Here is a 19769-nt window from a genome sequence, read left to right on the forward strand (position 1 = left end):
CACACCAGCACGTACCTTGAGATCCTCGGGCAGAGGTCTGTTGTCTGTTCCAGAGTCTCAACTGAAAACTAAAGGGGACAGAGCGTTTGCTGTCAGGGCCCCGAGGCTCTGGAACAGCCTGCCCAAGGAAATCAGGTCGGCTGAGTCAGTGAACTCTTTTAAGTCCCTTCTTAAAACATACTTTTATAGGAGAGCCTTTCCCGATCTTATTTGACTATATTTTATCCCTTTTATTTTATTGTATTTTACTAATTTTATATTAATTTTTCATGCTCTTATCTTGTTTTTTTTTGTATTATTCTTTACACTTGTTAAAGCACTTTGTAACTTGTTTTTGAAAAGTGCTCTACAAATAAGGATTATTATTATTATTATTATTATTATTAATACAGTTTAAGTGTCCACTCAGACTTCTAGTACTAAGTCTCGTCTGAAAACGTATTTATTCCGGAATGCTAGCTCTTTTATTGTTTTAATTTCATTTTAATTTGTGCATGTTATGTCATATTTATTGTTGCCTATTATCAACTGCACTTTGTACTCTGTTTGATAAGTGCTCTACAAATAAAGTTTATTATTATTATTAAGTTTATTACTACTAGTACTACTAAATCTATAGTATCATTTAAATTTTGAAAAATGTACCATCAAATGTGAGCAACTCACTCTCATTGTGCACCCCTGTCCTAGAATCAACTTGAATCAATCACATTTTCAGTTTGGGATTTGGGTGTCAGGGGTTAAATTTAAAGGAACAACTCCAATGACTCAGTGTTCTCTACTGTTAAATATTAATTACAGATCTAATCAACGGTCTGAAGCAGATGTTGATGGGTGGCTCTGGACTTTCGAAACACATATACAATCCTGAGAGATTCCAGCTAGACAAATTGTAATATTGTGAACCCTGTCTGTATTGCTTAACAGCTTCGCCAGTCCATTTTTCTTTCAATAAAAAATATTTCAAAATCAAAATCACAATGAAATATCTTAACCAGCCCCTAGACAGGGCAAGTAAGCTAAAGTAAACCCAAATCTGATGTATGGATATGATTTAATGATAAACTGAAATGTCAGCTAAGAAGCATGTTAAATCCCAAGCACTTATGTTTCCTCAATATACTGTAAAGTAGCTTTCCAAAAACCAATTTCCACTTCATCAACATATTTTACTGTAACAAACTTGAACACGCATCTTTTGAACATGCTGCACATCTCTGTCAGTCACGTTCTCTAAGTGGCACACTGACGGATGTGTGTCTGATTTTTTTTCTTCAGTGTTTGCGGATGTGGGTCGAATCATACTTTCCTGTCTTTATTTGTCTCATTTTTTTTAATTTCTGCTATCAACCTGTTGGTTAATATACCAATCAAATATATATGCAGTTCAACTGTAGGGGGTACATACACTTAATAAAATATATAATAAAATATTAATTAAACATCTAATTGATGGTCTCAAGACACTTGTCACAACCAGTTTTGTTCCTCCGGATAAGGGAAACTATATGCTCGTTCATCTAATGGCTTCAGCTAAAGTAATACAAACAGTAAAAACACTTCCCTATCTTATAAAAGTATTACTACCCTTTTCCCTGTGAGGACTGTTTGATATTTGACAGGAATCTTACTTATTCTACCATGTTTAAGCACTTACCCAGAATCTATATTTTATTTAGAATATATATATATATCACCCCAGAAATGCTCCCTTTCAAGAAATATCACTACTCAAACCTTAGATTACATTCTAAGATTTAGACTAGTCGGACTACTAAAAAGTCAGAGCACCATGTAATTCCACACTCACTAGTTTTCTCTTTGGCTGGATAATGGAGGGTGACCAAAGGCTTTTTTTAAGGATTTTGCCACTCAAATGTGCACGCTACAATGCACGCGTGAACAATGGCTCGCCTGCCAGGGATAATTTTTTGATATTGAAGAGCTGTAATTTGCTTTCTCAAGCTGCTCTGGAAAAAGGTTTATGTCCACGTGATATCCTTCCAAATTGTTATTGTTTTGTTTTTCCTTTTGCATAATGCAGTGAGCCACCTTATAAATTTGTTCTTTGTGCATCTCTTATCAACCTGACTGTTTGTTTGTCTACTGCAGGGGCCTCAAGGACCTCAGGGACCAGTTGGCTTCCCTGGACCAAAGGGCCCCCCTGTAAGTATTTCACTTTCCTGGACACTTGAGGCACTTGACAGCTCAAAATGCTGTTAAACATACAGTACGTCTACATGGTTTGCAGCGAGTTTCCTGAGGTTCACTGTCTCATCCTTTCCTCTTCTACTGTCTCAATGGCAAATTAGCTCAGTTTGCAAACATTATAAGTCACGATTGATTCGATTTGAGGAGTTCATGGGGTGCAGTAATACATAGCAATATCCCTAATTCCGTGCAGGGGTCATTAGTCTAACTGTTATTGAAGCAGAACCCATTTTCTCACTCCCCAGTCTGGGCAGGAGACAAGTGGTAATTTCCACCTATCGATTCAGGTTTTATTCATAGCTGGCTCTTAGCCCTCAGCCAGTGATGTTGTTCTTTTCAACAAAAGATAGATGTTATTTTTTCATTATTGTTCCAGTAGTCTAACTTGGACTTTGCCAGTCTGAAAATGATCTCTGTCTTTTGTTCCTACAACGCATTTGCACTATACTGCAACAAGAAGTATCTTTCATTCCAGCAATAGAGCCAATTTTGTAGTGCCACTATTCACAACACATATGAATGTGATGATGATGAATGTACTAGGTTACCTAGTTAGTGTTTGTCTTGATTTCTTCCTAACAGGGACCAGCTGGAAAGGATGGCCTGCCCGGACACCCTGGTCAGCGTGGAGAGACGGTGAGTCCTAAAGATGTGATATCCTGTTTGAGCTTTTCAGACCTGAGTGGCTCCGTTTAGACTCTGACTTCCTGCTGAGCGTAGAAGCAGAAGATCTCACATCGAGCTGGAACTCTGGAAAAGACAACTTTCGAGATTTGAAGTATTTCTACTGCAAGAGCTAATGCAAGAGTATGGCTTCTCATAACCTTTTCAGTTTTTCAGAAATGTTTCATCAGGAATCTCCTCTCAGATCTCAGTCCAATCTTGTTTTAATCCAGCTAGAATTAGTTTTGTTGCACGTTTGCTTCTGGTAGTGTGGATACTCATTGCCATTTAGGTTAAAGTCGCCAACGGGAGCTTTTTAGCTCTCATTCTTCAAATTGCCTCTCAATTGCAGGACAGATCTGATCCTCCCAATCAGTGCGCTGCACTTTAATTGAATCTCCCCACTCTTTCTCCTCCACACCTTATCTCTGTTGCTCTTGGATGCAGGGGATTACAATCAGTGATACAACATCTCAGTGGGATGCCAAAAGGGCAGACATGTCTCTTAAAGCAAAACTCTAAAGACATAGCCCTTGTGAACATTGTCCGAGTCTATCTGCTTGCTCCATTCACACACACACACACACACACACACACACGTTGCAATCTGTCTGAGTAAATCCAGATGGCTCAGACTCCTATCTTATAGAGGTGGACACCAGAGAGCTGGGAAACCATCCTTTTCTGCATCTTCAATCTAACTTTGGCAAGTTTGCAAATATCGAATGGAAGGATATTCACGTCAGCATAGGATATTCATGTTTAAATACATTGTCCAGTTGCAACAAGGTGTCTTTATGTAGCATTGCCAGCTTTAAAATAATTGAGCAATGATAACTGAGGTATAACTAAACCAGCAAATATATAAATTGTTGCAGAAGCCTTCAACGATCATTCATGTAGTTTGTTTTTTTTAAATGTGGGTATGAGCTTAATGAGAAATGGCTGTACTGAGGATGTATTGATTCATAGATGCTGAATCCCATGGGATGTAAGAGTTATCTGACAATGAAAAACAAAACAAAGCAGAGTTTGACTTGATCACATCTAGTTGCAATCTCCCGCTCTCACCTTCGATTCCTCCGCACTTGGTATGCATCAGTGCACCTTGGTTTGACGAGGCTCAGAGGGCAATACATTCTACTAAAAGCTTGACAGATCATCGCCTCTATCATTAAAGCTTCCCTTTCCGCCTGCCTCTTTCCTATAGATAACGTAATACACCACACACAAGTGCTTCCCTGCCTGCTTTCGCTGCTATTGAAGCGTCAACGATAGAGTCTTGATTAAGGTGTTTATGGCTGTAGAATTATGCGCTGATGAACAGGCTCCACAAGCACCCAGTATGAGAATAGATCACAGCAATAAAGATGTTCATAAGCAGCCAGCCCCGGCAACACAAGTTGCATTTGAGGAAGTGCAAATTGAGATTTGAGTCAGTGTCTCTGAGTCAGGGCCGATGCAGTAACAGCATGGCCTGAGGGTTTCCAATGAATAATACATCACCATAAATCACAACACATAGGGATCAATAGGCCCAGAGTCATAAGTCAGCCAGGATTGGCTTTCTAGGAGCTTGGATTCGAAAACTTTGTTTGGTTGTAGGATAATAAGTTACAAATGAAATGAGTTATAAATGCAATAGGGAAAATTGGTTATGTATGGAGGACTGAGGGATTCAGAGATCAAATGGAAATCAGTGGAAAAGTCAGCGTGCACCCAATACCCTGCCCTTGGAGTTTGATATGTTTGCTTTATAATAATCACTCGGTGGCATAAATAGAGTTTTTCTACACACCAGCATTTAGCAATTCAGATAGACGTGGCAGATATATCTCTGTTAGATTAGAAACACGTCACATTGGGTTGGCATTTGGTGAATATAGAGTACTTGGAAGACGAGACAAGCCAATGCAGATTGGATTGTTCCTCTCCCTGAAGACAGAAGTTCATCTGATTTGTGCTGCACTGTTGGGAGTCACTGCTTGAGATGTTGAATTTCTATCTTTTTTTGGCTCGTCCTGTAAGCACACCCACAGGGAATACTGCAGTGCAAATCAACCACACACTGTGAATGTAAACTCATGCATCAAGTTTACTACAACTAATTGGACTGAATCCCTTCAGAGAACAGTGTGTGCTAACTTCAAGGATGATTCCTGTTTTTTTATTATTATTATTATTATATTGAAATGGCTATTGAGTCCAAGAAACAAAATGCATGGTGTAGGTATTTCTGCAGGCACAAGCAAAATTAAACATTGGCTAATTTAAATAGGTTAATTGAAAAAGTGGATTATTTTTTCTCTTACATTTCTCATACACTGTTGACAACTACCAAGCCAGAAAACTCAAAATCCACTGCCAGAATGATTATACCATCGGCTTATGAAGTTGTGGCTAATGTTATAGGTAGCAAATGCCTAATTAAACATTCAGCAGACTTAGAGTGACATTATCATCCCTTTAGAGTCACATGCCTTGCTACCGGACAAAAGTAAGTTTCGCTCGTCAACTCTTTGAGCAACGTAAGTCAGTAGAAGTATTTTGCTATTAGATGCTTCATTTTTGTACTAGGCATGTTCAAAAAAATCTAATGAAAGGTTCAGTATAATGGGCATAAATGAGTCTGGTAGCCTTGTTGCTTTTCATCTCCCGCTCCCTGTCCTTTTTGTGTCTATGAAATCTTATCATGCAATCTTAGCATCTACTTAATGAAGAGCTCAGTGTCTACATTATATCAAAGGATCATACATTTGCTTTACTGTCCAGCAGTGTGATATAAAAGATTCTATCCTTGATAGTGAATGTAACCTGAGAAGCCCTTATTCCTATATATACACCAAGGCAATACCAAGCCAAAACCTAAATCTCTGCTTAAGAGCTGGACAATTCAAAAGTGATTATTATGGTTTACATACTTGCTTTTTAATAGATAAGCTGTGTGTTTCACTGTTATTATAAACCAGTAAGGCTTTGTAATCTTTTTTCAGGGTTTCCAAGGAAAAACTGGCCCACCAGGTCCAGGAGGTGTTGTCGGGCCCCAGGTAATAGACATGTAATATTAAAGAATGAACTTATTATTAAAGAATACGTGGCACTGCATCCGTAGTAAGCTTGCTATCTGGTAGATTTCTGTGATCAACAAAAAATAGCAACTGTAGAAGCTATTCAAGGCAACTCTGAGATTATTATTAATGTATGTAGATGTAAAGCAAACGACGCATCAGTGGTATCGAGGGCCAAGAAAGGAAAGGAAATACTGTAGGTAACTAAAAGACAATAATACAGGTGGATATTTGGGTCCTTAAACAAAATACGGTAGCTGTATTGTAGATCTGTTTGTAACAGCTTTTATTTTTGAAATAGATCATTCATTTACTTGGATTTTAGACACCTACTGCCACTGGCTCTGAATTGGAATGGAACATGCTTAATAAACAACTGTATCACATGCTTTTTAAAGCTGTATTGGCGATATTGTATTATTATGCTCTATGATGACATCTTAGGGACCAACTGGAGAGACTGGTCCTGTTGGTGAGAGAGGCCACCCTGGTCCCCCTGGGCCACCAGGAGAGCAGGGTCTTCCAGGTGCTGCTGGCAAGGAGGGAGCGAAGGTATGTGTCCAGTATAACTGTACTGAAACAAATGATCACCATCAATCATTTGTTTTTCTATAGTAGCACAACATGCTAGAAATGTCCCCATTGCTCCCCATCCTATGGTGGGTAACAGATATACTTCGTAATTTGTTCAAATGAGTTGGCCCTGTATTTCTCGTGGACTGTATCAGTTTTGTGTTAGTTACACTGAAGAGAGGAAGGCGGAGAGGTTGATAGAGAGACCAACAGTATGGTGGTGGGCTGCAAATTGAACTTATGCAGTTGCAATTATTGGACACAATTTGATTTTGCAGATTGAGCAAGCTGCATTCACAAGCAATTTGATTCCTGGAGGGCATGCAAAGCTCAATAGACTACTGGACTGCTTAAAAATACTGTGAGAAAGCAGAAATAAATCTATAGCAATAAATTCACCCAGAAACACACCCCAGCAAACACCAAAGTCTCACCATTACTCTCTGCCTATATGAGACTCTGGCAAGTGACTGCTGAAGATACAGTGGCTGAGATTTGGGGAGCGTCTGGCCACATTCCATCCCTGGAAATTGAGTGCCTATTAGGAACAGACAGTAGCCATTTTGTAGAAGTATAGGCCGCTCCTAACTAACCCCCTGACTCTAAAGACCAATCAGCATCCCCTGCTCCCCATCTTCTCCCTCATACCCCCACGTCTTCTGCTTTCATTTTCTCCCTGTCTTCCCCAAGCAGACAGTTTAATCAAGTCCGTCGGCTACCTCCATACCCCTCCGCCACTCACAGCCCCACTTTCCTCCCCACTCCACTCAGGCCTGTGCATCTGTATGCCAGGAGGTCTTTGCAGCAGTGCCCAAATCCTCTTATGACTCTCAAGCCCGCTCTTCTGTGCCTCCCTGTTTGGAGATAAAGTCAGCTTTCCAATAAAAAAGAAAAGAGAACAAAGTCAGAAGTTACTTTTTTTCTGAAATCAAACGTCCTTGTTTTAGAGATGTGTTGTACAAAATCAACTGGAAGTAAATGAGGTTGCTCTGCAAATATTTCCACTGTTCACAAGGGAACCTTTAGAGTTAGATCAGTGTCTGAGGTGAGGGTTAGGGCAGGGGGGCGAGCATGCAAACAGTTACAGAAGCTGAACACATTTTTGCTTGTACATTTATTATTATTATCTTTCCTTATAGCAAGCACTCTGCTCATTTCAGTTTTGGATACTTTTTAACCTTTTAGCATTTTTTATTTTTATTATATAACCTTTTCTACAAAAAGTCTGTTTCCAAATTGCATTAACTGAAATCTTTGTGTTTCATGATGTGGCTGATTACTTTCAAGCTAATGTATTGACTTTGTGGTGACAGTGCTAATTAATCCACAGAATACATATATTTTTCAAACTAATAGCACCTAATGGCCTTTAAATAAAGATGTCAGGTATAAAAAATGTACACTTCTGTTCCTGGTGGGATGTACAAAGCCATTAGTGTATACTGTATTTGCTTTTCATATGCTTTTCAATCTTTTCACTTTTTTTGTTTAGAGCTGTCTCTTGGTCAGCTGCAAGCTGTATAGTGTAGTGCTTTCTTTTAATACATAAATGCTGAAACATACCTGCATGTACACATTTTACCAGAGGGTTTAGACGAGGAGGATTTTAAGCATCTTTAAGTTCCCATTTACAAGGTCCTGTTTGAGTGCAGTGCACTTCTAAAATACAAAGATTTATCTGTCATGTGCTTTGCATCTCCAAACCGATATCGACACCATGCCAACACCAATTCAACATAAGCAATAACGTTACACTAGAAGTTGTGATGTGGATAACTCAATTTTGAATTAAAAAAAAGAAAGTCTTCAAAAAAAAGTAAAGTTCGAAGCATTTCAATTTGTTGCGACTGACCCTGTCAGACTGACAGTATAAGGAGAAGGGCTGTAAGAAACATTTATTTTGTACTTTTCTATGTAATTGTTCTATGTAAGTTATTCTGTGTAAATGCAGTCTTGAATCTATGTAAATGGTGACCGGTGATTCACAGAGGTCTCAGATGAAAGGGTCAAAGGTTGAACTCCTTCAGTAAAGCTCATCATACACCAGGGGCGTTTCCAGGCTCTTGAAACATTGGGGGCTTAGCCCAGCCCAGAAATCTTTCATGTTTTCAACTTTTTTATATACAGTCTATGGTTTTCACTTGTTTTCATCCCCACCCCCTGTTGCTGCCCAAAGTACGTCTGTAAAGCAACAGTAAATGACCTCTACACAGTAATCCAAACATCTGTCCCATTTTCTGATAATAATGAACACTGATCATATCAACTGGGGGGGGGGGGGAAATTTGTGCTTAAAACACTTAATTTCCTGCATTCTGGTGAATTTTTTTGCACCAATTTATTGAGGAAATGTCTGAGGTGACAATTCAAAATAAAATAATTTAGTTTAATATAATGCAGTAAGGCTGCTGTAGATACACTTTTCTCTTTAAATTTAATGCCAGCTGAGTCTACAGTGTGGCACCTTTTCACCTTAATGATAAATTAGCTTAATTAATTTGAATTTAGTTTAAAAAGAAATATTGATGAAATGTTCAATGAACATTTCTTGGTGCAAGCTATTTTTCAGTGGCCAAGGCTCTCCTTTACTCCTTCAAGTGCCTGCTCTATGCAGGGTAGGCTATGCAGCTGATGATGAAGCTACTGCAGCTCCAGTGCCAAACATATCGATTATTTTCACGTATTTGGCGATTTTTTTTGGCCCACAAGAAACAGCTCGAGCAAAGGGGGAGGGAGTGGGCCGATCATTGGGCCATTTTTTAAAATCAGTTAGCCCTATATATATGCCAGATTACCAGTCCACCCCTGAGGCTAACCCCCCTTAGACCGTCTGACAGACACAGAGCCTGTCTGGGACTGTAGCCTATGAGACGAGCGCACTGATCTTCATCAGAGGATGAAAAACGAAACTGAAAACACTTGTGATCAGACAGAAATATCACCATAATTCTACACAAATGTTCACTTCAGCAACTCTGATAAAGTGCCGCTCACAGCCGTTTTAGAGGGAACGAAGCATCCTGGGACAGAGACAGCAGGACACAGAGCGACAGGTGTCAGTGTCGCGGTCAGGTGTGATATTCTCTCATTACTGTGCGGCGACTGTTAACCGTTTGTGTTGAATGAATGGTTTATTTCGGTTTACAAAACACAGAAACAACTAACTATTTGTGTAAATATGCAATTTACAAGAATCTTATATGTGCTTACACCAATCCATTCACACAAAATTACTCGCAACATTTGCAACCGAAAAGAATAGACTGAAGCCCAAGGCTTATATTTGCCTGTGTGTTAACACACTGAATAGACACTGACCGACAACATTTATGTTTGATTACAATTTTGCAATTCAGAAGTCGCGGACTCTCTATCTCTCTCTCTCGCTCTCGTGCTCTCTCTAAATGCAGTTTCAGTAACGGTGGTGGGGTGGTCACATACGTCAACTTCAAATAAAATGTATCAATTATTGCGAGTAGCCTCCGCTACTGAAGCGAAGATTATCGCATATTAGCATGGAAAATATTTTGTTGCTGTTGTTCGGGGCTATACTCAAAATGACCTGGCGACGCCGTTGTCATACACCAGTTTTCTGTATACAAAGCTATAAAGCTTTTTTGTCATGGGGATACTTAAAATATGTACCAACCTGCCTGAGGAAGTAGGCTAGCACTTCGATTTTGAAATATAACTTTGGGAGTCCAGCTAAGTTGTCAAGTTGCTTTGATTGGCATCATTTCCGATAGGCAGCAGAATAGATGACAGCACTCTCCTTCACCAAGACACCCGTCTTACACCTGATTGGATGAATGCAACCATTGTTGTGCTTCTAATTTTTTCAAACTGGAAAAACACAAGTGCTGAGAAACACTGTCAACGTTCTCCTACTCATGACCAGAATCTTAATAAATTTGAAGTGAGCAATAGGCAGAATCCATGTTCATTTCCTACACCAGTCTAACACCATTCTAAGAGCTAGTAAATAGTTGTTCATCAGGTTTGGGAATTTGAAAGACAAGTCTCTCTTCATCTGTCATCATCACTTCTCACAGTTTGGTCCAAAACATATCTGGTCAGACTAAGTCAGTTCTTGAAAGATGTTTTCCTGACTTGAATCTTGTGGTGAAAACTGTGCTTGTGAGGAAAAGATCTGTCTGCAATAAGCATTTTTCTTTATGAAGCAAAGCATGGTCAGAAAAAAATATTTCAAAAAAGTTAATAACTGTTGTATTTATGCAACACATTATGAACTACATTAATGCTAAACCAAACATGTGGGACTGTGTGCATTAGGGAGACCCTGGACCGCAAGGATCCTCCGGCAAAGACGGTCCCCCTGGCCTTCGAGGCTTCCCCGGAGAAAGAGGTCTACCTGGCGCCACGGTAAGAGCTCCACTCCACCTGCACCTGTTTATCATAGCTTCCCTTTACTTTTGCTAGTAGAAAGTGACAGAGCATGGCTACATGACAAATGAACCAGCATCTATCTAGAGCTATTCACTTCATTAGAGACACCAGCCTTGGAATTCACTCCTAGCAATCAATCCAGTGCAGAGGAAATCCAAAGCGACATCTTACAAATTAACAGGCGTGCCTCTGCATTGCTTCAGAGCCACTGACACTACTGTTTTATCTGCCGCAATGCATTATGGGCCTCTAGTATAGTAGAAGGGAATTGTTGTTTAGGGATCCATTTGTAAGATCTTTCTCTGTCTTAACTCAAGAACTTGAATTGTTGTTCATATTTCAGTGCCAGCATTTTTGGGGGGGCAGGCAAGTTATTTGTTTATATCTGTATGCATTATTTACTCAATAAATTATTAAGTGGGAAATGTTGGCAATTAGACTGTGCTGGCTGGGAATGGATATTCCATGGGGAGAGGAAGTGTTTTGCCGCCTGCATCCTCAAGGTCAGTCAGACTCTGCAGGCCAGCAGCACCACTGATTGTTTTCTGCCATTGTAATTTACTCCAGCACACAGCCAGAGCCAGCAGAGACTCATTACCCATACTGCCATGTGCTCTTTTGTAGCCCACTAGGGAGCTGCAAACACACACAGACACACATTTCATACACACCCCTGCATGTGCAAAACTACATTCACAAACTTGCATGTTTAGAATGAACGCACACGCACTCACACTGCCATGTGTACTTAAATCTTATGTATCCAAATACATTATGCGCAAAAAAAATTCCACCACTTTCTGTAGTATCCACAGGGGCTCTGATTTATGTACCTATTATGGATGTTGGATTTTTTCTCACGTCCTGTATTTTTGGCCTTGATTCATGCTGGTGGTCTACCAGGATGAAATTGTCAATAGCAATGATATTTCTTAGAGCGGTGCTCTGAGGTTAAATGCACAAAAAAAGCACATTTCAAGTGCTGACTGGATGACAAACCTGTAAACAAAGGCAGACAGTCCTGACTGGGTTGGCATCTGATGATGGAGGTGTTGAAATACGAGGCAGTAGAGCACATGCATAGGCTGATTTAAAGTTACACAGGGTTTAAGTGTTATGTCAAGGAAGTCTTGACATGTTTTTTCCTTCTTTTCCTCAGGGCCCAGCAGGTCTGAAGGGAGGCGAGGGGCCCCAAGGTCCACCTGGTCCTGTTGTAAGTATGAAGTTAATTGACATCAAAGTACCTTTTGGAAGATCACATTGATGATGGTGTCTTTCCTCTCTGTATTGGATTTTTCTAATGACATTTTAAATTTGATTTGCATTATTGATTACTGGAGAGGCTTGTATAGTATATTTCATGCCAAGCACATTTGGATCGGAAAAGCTTTAATAATGGGTTCAATTTACCTTGGCTAACTACTAGGCCATCTTTATACTTGCTTTCCTTTTGACAGCATCACCAGGGCAGGATGTTTTCCGCAAAGTTCTGAAACTTATAAAAGAAAGTTAACATTTAGCTATTTGTTTTAACTTTTTTTATGGTGTGATGAGTAGTATGCTCTTTTCAGCTAGGCAGTGCTGTACATTCATGAATATATATACACTCACACATTCTAGTGATGTCCAGTGTGTAAATCCACTGAAGCAGCTAGGTTATGTGCCTTGCTCAAGGATATCACAACTGTAGCTACAGAAAAAGGAGAGCTTATGTTTTCTCAAACACATCAGCAATTACACATGGTGAAGCTAACTCTTGTAGTGCAGTCACAGAAATATTAAAGGCAGACATGAGAGGAAATCACACAGTAAATTAATTATTTTGCAAACTAAACTAAACTAAGTAGATGTGCAATACGTGTAAACTCATTAAGCCATCATGGCCCCAACATCAGTGTTTTTATTTATAAATTTTCCAATGAAAGCATCACCAAATTTCATCTCATCCCACTGCACACGGCGATTTGTCATGGGAGCGATCATGCACTAGAGTAGCTGGGTATCAAGACTGTTTGCTCCATTGCTTCCTGGCACACAGAGACAGACCCAAACAAACAAACACACACACACACACACACACACACACACACACACACAACAAAACCACACAGGAGAGCATCCATATGGTGAGTCACAGTATCTAGTCATCCTGGGCCTTGCTCCTACATATCCCTCATCTGTCCCAAAGGTTGCATCCCGGCACTGATGTGTTCTTCTTACATTCTTGTCAGATTGCCACAGAGACTCTAGAGCTTCTTCGTAAAACTCAGTGGTAGGGTTACCGTAATGTGATGGGCTGCTGTATCCAGCCCTGTTTTTGCTTATTCCTAATTATGCATTTTGCACCCACTTGTGTTTTTGTATTAAATCAATATAATCACAAAACACCAGCTGCTAAAAAAAGAAACATTTTGGGGAGAAAACATCTTGAATCCTCTAATAGGCTCTTATCATTGTCTCTAGGCATTTGATGACATTGTTGAAGGAGCAGATGTTATTGATTGCAGTATAAAGTCAGGTTTCCGCATAATTTGATTATGTTCACAGCAAATATTGTGGGTTTTGGTGCCACTTCCTTTTCTCTTGAATGTGTTTCCTTTGCTCAGGAAACACTTGACTGTCTAGTGTTCAGCACTTATGTGAGTGTGAACATCATTTGATGAGTTGATTGAACATGTTTAGAATAATGTAGCAGCAATGTGGCTTCACAGAGAAATTATTGCATTCACAGCTTCCTACTCAAGGAAACAACTACAATGTTTACCAAGAACAATTCTTTTCATTGTGTCTGCAAATATGAAAGTAAAGATAATAAAAAAAAAATCAGATAAGCTTCACGTAGACTGTACCTTTATAGTAGGAAACATGGCACTAGTATTGGGTTTTAAGGGTTGTTTTAATGTTTTTGTGTTTCCTCCAGGAGTTTTATTCATTACATGAAAAGCCTCCAACATTTATCATGAGACACTAAAACTCACATTGTTTAAGGGTTAGCAGTGTGATTCACTCTGCTCTAAATGAAAGCCAATAAATCACAACCTTTGCATGAGGAAAATGAATGGATTAGGACATTTCATTGCATAAACCCAAGAAATGTAAAATGTTTGCAAAGAAAATATTAATATTATCTGTTCTATAGATGATAGATTCTATATCAATGTGGTCACATAGCAATCTCCAATCATATAAGAGGTGAGAAAAACACCATTAACATGACCAAAGACCAAAATCGGCACAAAATATCAATATAACAACATGGTGGTACACAGTGAGTGTGACTATTGACTAGAGTGGACTAATGACTTCAGTGTAGCAGAGATAAAAAAAATAATATAAACAATGTCGTTCACTGACTTTCTTTATCTGAGTACTGATACACAGCAGCAGTCTCTTTCATTCAGAGATGCATTTTCAGCAGCAGGAACGACATGCTCAATGCTTAGATCACCAAGACGCCAGCTCACAGACAGCTTTCAAAGACTTAAACCACCTGTTACCATGTGTCGCTCCAGCTGTTTTCTCAGTGTTCCTCTTAAATAGGGTTTGTGTATGTAGGTCTGTATGTATGTGCTGACCTGTTAGCAGTGGAACTCAGCTGAGTCTTTCTTTGTAGATGTCCATGGTTATTGTTCAGCATACTCAGATTAGATTTATGGACAGGCTGACAAAGCTATGAAAGTGTGTGCCTCTTTCATAAACCAAAACATGGCCCCTGCCTTTTAATTTCCAAAAATCATCTCTTTCGCTTTCTCAATCTCCCAGGGTTCTCCAGGTGAGAGAGGTCCCGCTGGTGCAGCTGGTCCAATTGGCCTGTCTGGTAGACCTGGCCCTCAGGGTCCCCCAGGTCCTGCTGGAGAGAAGGGAGCACCTGTAAGTATTTTTTCTTTCCTACAGTGTCCGACACAAAATCTTTCTGTTACCTAAGTCCTTCCTTTGACCTTCAGTGCTACCCGTTTTAGTTTTGAAAATACAATTAAAACAAATGTCTTTGTTCTTCTAGGGCGAGAAAGGGCCTCAAGGTCCTGCTGGTCGTGATGGTGTCCAGGGTCCTGTTGGTCTGCCTGGGCCTGCAGGACCTCAAGGTCCACCCGGAGAGGATGGTGACAAGGTCAGTGGACTACACTCACCTCCACCCATCCCATCCTGTTGGCCCAGTTACAACTCCTCTACGATCCCAAACTGGGATATGTTTTGGGACTGAACCAGATTGCCAATCAATCTTCATCTCTGTGTTCACACACAGGCCATCTGCATGGAAAATATGTCTCTCTCTTTCCCTCACTGTTGCCTGTTCATCTTCATAACCTAATGCGCCAGCAAATGCAGTCAGAGGAGATGTGAGGAGAAGTGAAATACTGTTGCTTGTTTCTTCTCCTGCAATCATTATGCCCTTTAAGGTTACTTTAGTGAGCTGCCAAACATACATCACTGCAGATGTTTGCTGTGCAATGAACTAGACAGTAAAAAAATTTACATCTCCATGTTTGTGCATTCATACAGTTCCGTGTCAGTATTATCGCTGCAGACAATTGTTTTTTGTGTTAAGCTGAGGGTTTTCAATTATTTTTCATTTGCTGTTAACATTTAGAGAAGAAGCTGAGCTGAGATGGTTGACTGTTTGTGTGTGTGTTTCTCTTTCCCAGGGAGAGGTTGGAGAGCCCGGTCAGAAAGGAAGCAAAGCCGACAAGGGAGAACAGGTGCGTCTTGGCAAGCGAAGTCCATTTATTCCTTACTTGTGCACATATTTACATCATTACAACAGTAATAAAGGAATTGGTGATGTTAAATGCTTTCTTAAGGGGTTCCCACATGCATAACCACACGCCAACACAATTCTCACAATAAGAGTTGCTGTGTTGCACTCACAAATCACAAAGCGATGTGACCATTTTGAGATGGTGTGATAGCAACTTTTTCTTGTTTGTGTTCAGGGTCCTCCTGGCCCAGCTGGTCTCCAAGGTCCCATAGGCGCCCCAGGTCCTGCTGTAAGTACAACTGTCCTGATAAGCATGGATGAAACCAGAGACTGATGTAATGGACCCTATGTGAATGTGTAAAAATGGTAAATTTGAGAGGAAAGGTTACAGTAAAAGTTTGTGTGTGTGTTCTTTCTCAGGGAGCTGATGGAGAGCCGGGTCCCAGGGGTCAGCAGGGTATGTTTGGACAGAAGGGAGATGAGGGTTCCAGAGGTTTCCCTGGACCCCCTGGTCCCATCGGTCTGCAGGTTAGTACCATTTACACGCGCTGCAAAGGTTTGGTAATGCCACTTGTTTCTAATGCAGTTTCAGACGAGTCAAGAGTTTTTGAGAGTGAATAAACAAGTCTCATCAAATGAGACAAAATAAGAGAATGAGATACCACATAGTGGATGTTGCATTTTCTTTTAGAGAGGGAAATTGACCAGCTTTCACATGACATGCATATGACATCGAAACAGCCACCCTGATTATTTTCTATATAAAGCCACACACAGATGGTGGCGGGGCACATCAGCCCAGGTGGACGTGCCACTCTGTAACTTGCTTTCACTGTACTGCTGCTGTACCTTGACTGTTTCACTTCTCAGGTGAGAGCATTTCTTCTTCTGACGTCTTGTAACTGTCACATTGTCTTAGGATAAGCGCACCTCTGCGGTATAAAAATATTAAGTCCACTATGAGCCACAGTCCTGGCAACATACAGCAACAACAGATAATGCTATGCGTGGCTGGAGAGATAAGAATCCTGTCTCCAAGGGATCACTTAATATTCATTTTAATGCTTTTGAATATGCATTTTATAGGATGGTTCATATTCTGTGTGGTCTGATTGACTTGCCATGTCATGCATTTGGTATGTTCTATGGGTGACACATGACATATGTGTCATGTGTGTTTTGGACTATGAAGTAACATTGTTTGATCTTGTTTTTCTGAAGGCATTCAGAACTGCTAAATTAACTGATTGCAATACCATACTCTACAATAATCACATGTTGCTTGGAAAGGAAAAGCTGACATAGCATGCACAAGTCCAAAAAATACAATGAGTTTAATACTGCGGACTACAAAGTGAATGTAAAAGAATTGAGAATTCTTGTAAGTATTTATTTTTAGACCCATGGGCGTAAATTTCATTGAACATTTGGGGGGGTCAATATACATAAAAAAGAGCAACTTTTAAATGGGGATACAAATAATACAGCCAAAATTGCACTTTTATAGGATATGTGTACACAGAGGAAAGCCTTACAACTATTATTAGTGTAGCATGGAGACTGTGATGTTACCAAATTGCCTTAATATCGGAAGTTTTTGTACTTGGTTTTGGTGCACTGAAAAATTATCTTATGTCCGTTTTTCTTTTCTCAGTCATTTTATTTGGCCTTAACGATAGTTGTGTAAATATGAGTTAGGTTCTCCATGCGGTCACATTATAATTACTAATTATCTTACGCCCTCCACATAAAATTTTAGGTTTCCTCTGGGACAGAGGACGTCTCTTACTTAGATATTCAACTTCAGCAGACCCACTGATCTGCCACTTAACATCATATTGTGCAAAACCCATCAAAACAGTAGATCTACAATATTAGTATCAGTTCACACATATCAGTGGGTGACTTTCTATCCAACAAGCTACTAAATAAACTACCAAACAAACTAGCTAACATTATAATAACTAACATAATGGACTCGTGGAAAAATACATTGGTTATCTTTTTTTATTGTCATGACTATATGGCTGGGAAATATGGTTAAAAATGTAATCACTATAAAAACATTTTATACCATTCGATATGGATAATTATCTTGCCAAATGTCAAATCATTATTTCTTTCAAGTTTAAAGGCTGATTATTATTGCTGAGTGAAAACTGAAGAGACCAGATGGTAAATTGTGTGGCAAACTATTCTTTATGGTCAGAACGTGACAAACACTTGATGCCAAACAGTGGATCTCTTAAGATATCTGAGGTAGAACATTCAAGACAATTACGATAAAATCTTTTTTCAGTCCCTTTTCCTCAACAAAATAAATATCCTAATAGAAAAATTAAGTGCATTAAATCAAACATTTATTGAGGATGTATTGAACATTTCTATATTGTTATTGAGGAAAATTATATTGCGAAAATTAACATTATTGTTTTATTGCCCAGCCCTACATGACTAATTTATTAATGACTCAGTATCATCTGTATTAAAGAGAAAAGAATCAGTTCATCCAATATTCAAAGTGAATAAAATAGCCTTGCCAGTATACAATATATGCACTATGGACTAGATGTCCATAAAGTGAATTGTAACATATTTTCATATACTGTCTCATCCTGCCTATAGCAGCAGCAGCAGCGTTTAGTGATGACATGCGTAAGAATCTGGATCACTCAATTACCTCTCTAAACTATGTGGCATTCATCCTACACCATGCTACAATGGTCACAAAGGCAGACACACAAACCCACACACATTTGCCCGTGCCCGTGCTTTAATTGGATCTGCGGCGTGTATTGTATGGTTGCCCGAGCTTTGACCGGCAATGATTACACCTCTCACCTTCATTCACTGGTAGCATCCTTCCTCCATCCTGTGTTAAGGAAGGCCTGGAAGGAATATTTCTCATCAGAACCTCTACACCTCCTCACCCATCGTAAAGAATTCACCATCAAGGCTTGTCACTGTGTTTACTACATTAGAAAAAAAGGCATTATCATCAGTGCTACATTTTGCTTTTTAATGTGAAACGTTTTATGTTGTTCGTGTGTCAGTATAGCAGACTCTACACGTCCAAGTACATGGTTTATGCCATACTGAAAATATCGGGGTCATTCAATAGGCAGATCAGGGTGATTAAAAAAATGTACACATGAACCTGAACCTATATGAACCATGAATCTATATTACAAATAGGCTTAATGATGTTTTGTATCACCACGATAATAATCTACCGATGTCGGACCTTCCCCTCAGTAGAAGCCCATTAGTTAGTTATCATCTTTTTTATTAGTAATCAACTTCTTACGTTAACACGTTAAGAGTTTACTGCAGAGATTGGGGTCATTGTCTTGATGAAATTACATAGACTACTGCTCATCGTTCCAAGGTACTATCCCATCTCTGCAGGATTGGATTCAATGGACTTTTAATTGGGAGTTATTCACTTCCTGTTGCGATTCCATTAATTGTGTGGACTGACCTGCTCCGATAGTCAGTTCCTCATCGAGCACATTTACCATGCTGCATAATTAGTAGCATTGCTAACGATCTCAGACTAGAGGAGACCTTTACACTGATGAGATTTCTCAGCACGGCAGGAATCAGCATGCAGCTTACACACACATTTGAGCACCCACGCAAAATCTTTGCAAACAGGGGCATGAACACACACCCTCAGATGTAGGGCAACGCACACATACACAAACTTACAACAGTCAGCAAAGAGTCTGTTTTTTCCCCTGGCGTTGTGAGTATTTGAGGTTGGTGTAAGCACATGTAGAGGAAGTCATTCTTTGATCTCCATCCCTTGCAACCTTCCACCTTCCACTGATGACAAACCGCCTGTGAATCAAGAACAGACACGGACACACACACAGAAGGCAAAGTAGGGTACAGCAATTTAATCATGCAATTACCAGTAGAAATGTCAGGGTTCAAAGGCACATATGAGGTCTTGACCACACTGCTCATGAGTGAGTTGGATCTATGTCTGCACCTTTGAGGGAAAATGAACAAGACTCTGACTACAAACGGAAAGCAAACAGAAGAGGAGTATTGTCTTACATATTTGCAGAGCGGGGGACAGAATCATCTCAAAATAAAATCATCTCCCCATCACCTGAGTATTTATAAGGAAGATTAAGCCCATG

At 39.7% G+C, this 19769-nt stretch overlaps 1 protein-coding gene across 1 annotated transcript in view; it reads left to right on the forward strand.

The window, feature by feature from the left end:
* col11a1a (collagen, type XI, alpha 1a) overlaps nt 1–19769 on the forward strand; it is a 142918-nt gene that overhangs the window by 104230 nt on the left and 18919 nt on the right. Inside the window, exons 36-46 of the mRNA XM_046063866.1 lie at nt 2113–2166; nt 2794–2847; nt 5868–5921; nt 6387–6494; nt 10809–10898; nt 12082–12135; nt 14685–14792; nt 14923–15030; nt 15566–15619; nt 15854–15907; nt 16039–16146. Coding sequence (XP_045919822.1) covers nt 2113–2166; nt 2794–2847; nt 5868–5921; nt 6387–6494; nt 10809–10898; nt 12082–12135; nt 14685–14792; nt 14923–15030; nt 15566–15619; nt 15854–15907; nt 16039–16146 — 846 coding nt within the window. The remainder of the gene's footprint in view (nt 1–2112; nt 2167–2793; nt 2848–5867; nt 5922–6386; nt 6495–10808; nt 10899–12081; nt 12136–14684; nt 14793–14922; nt 15031–15565; nt 15620–15853; nt 15908–16038; nt 16147–19769) is intronic.

This window comes from Micropterus dolomieu, linkage group LG01, assembly GCF_021292245.1.
Source record: "Micropterus dolomieu isolate WLL.071019.BEF.003 ecotype Adirondacks linkage group LG01, ASM2129224v1, whole genome shotgun sequence".
In the NCBI taxonomy this organism is placed as follows: Eukaryota; Metazoa; Chordata; class Actinopteri; order Centrarchiformes; family Centrarchidae; genus Micropterus; species Micropterus dolomieu.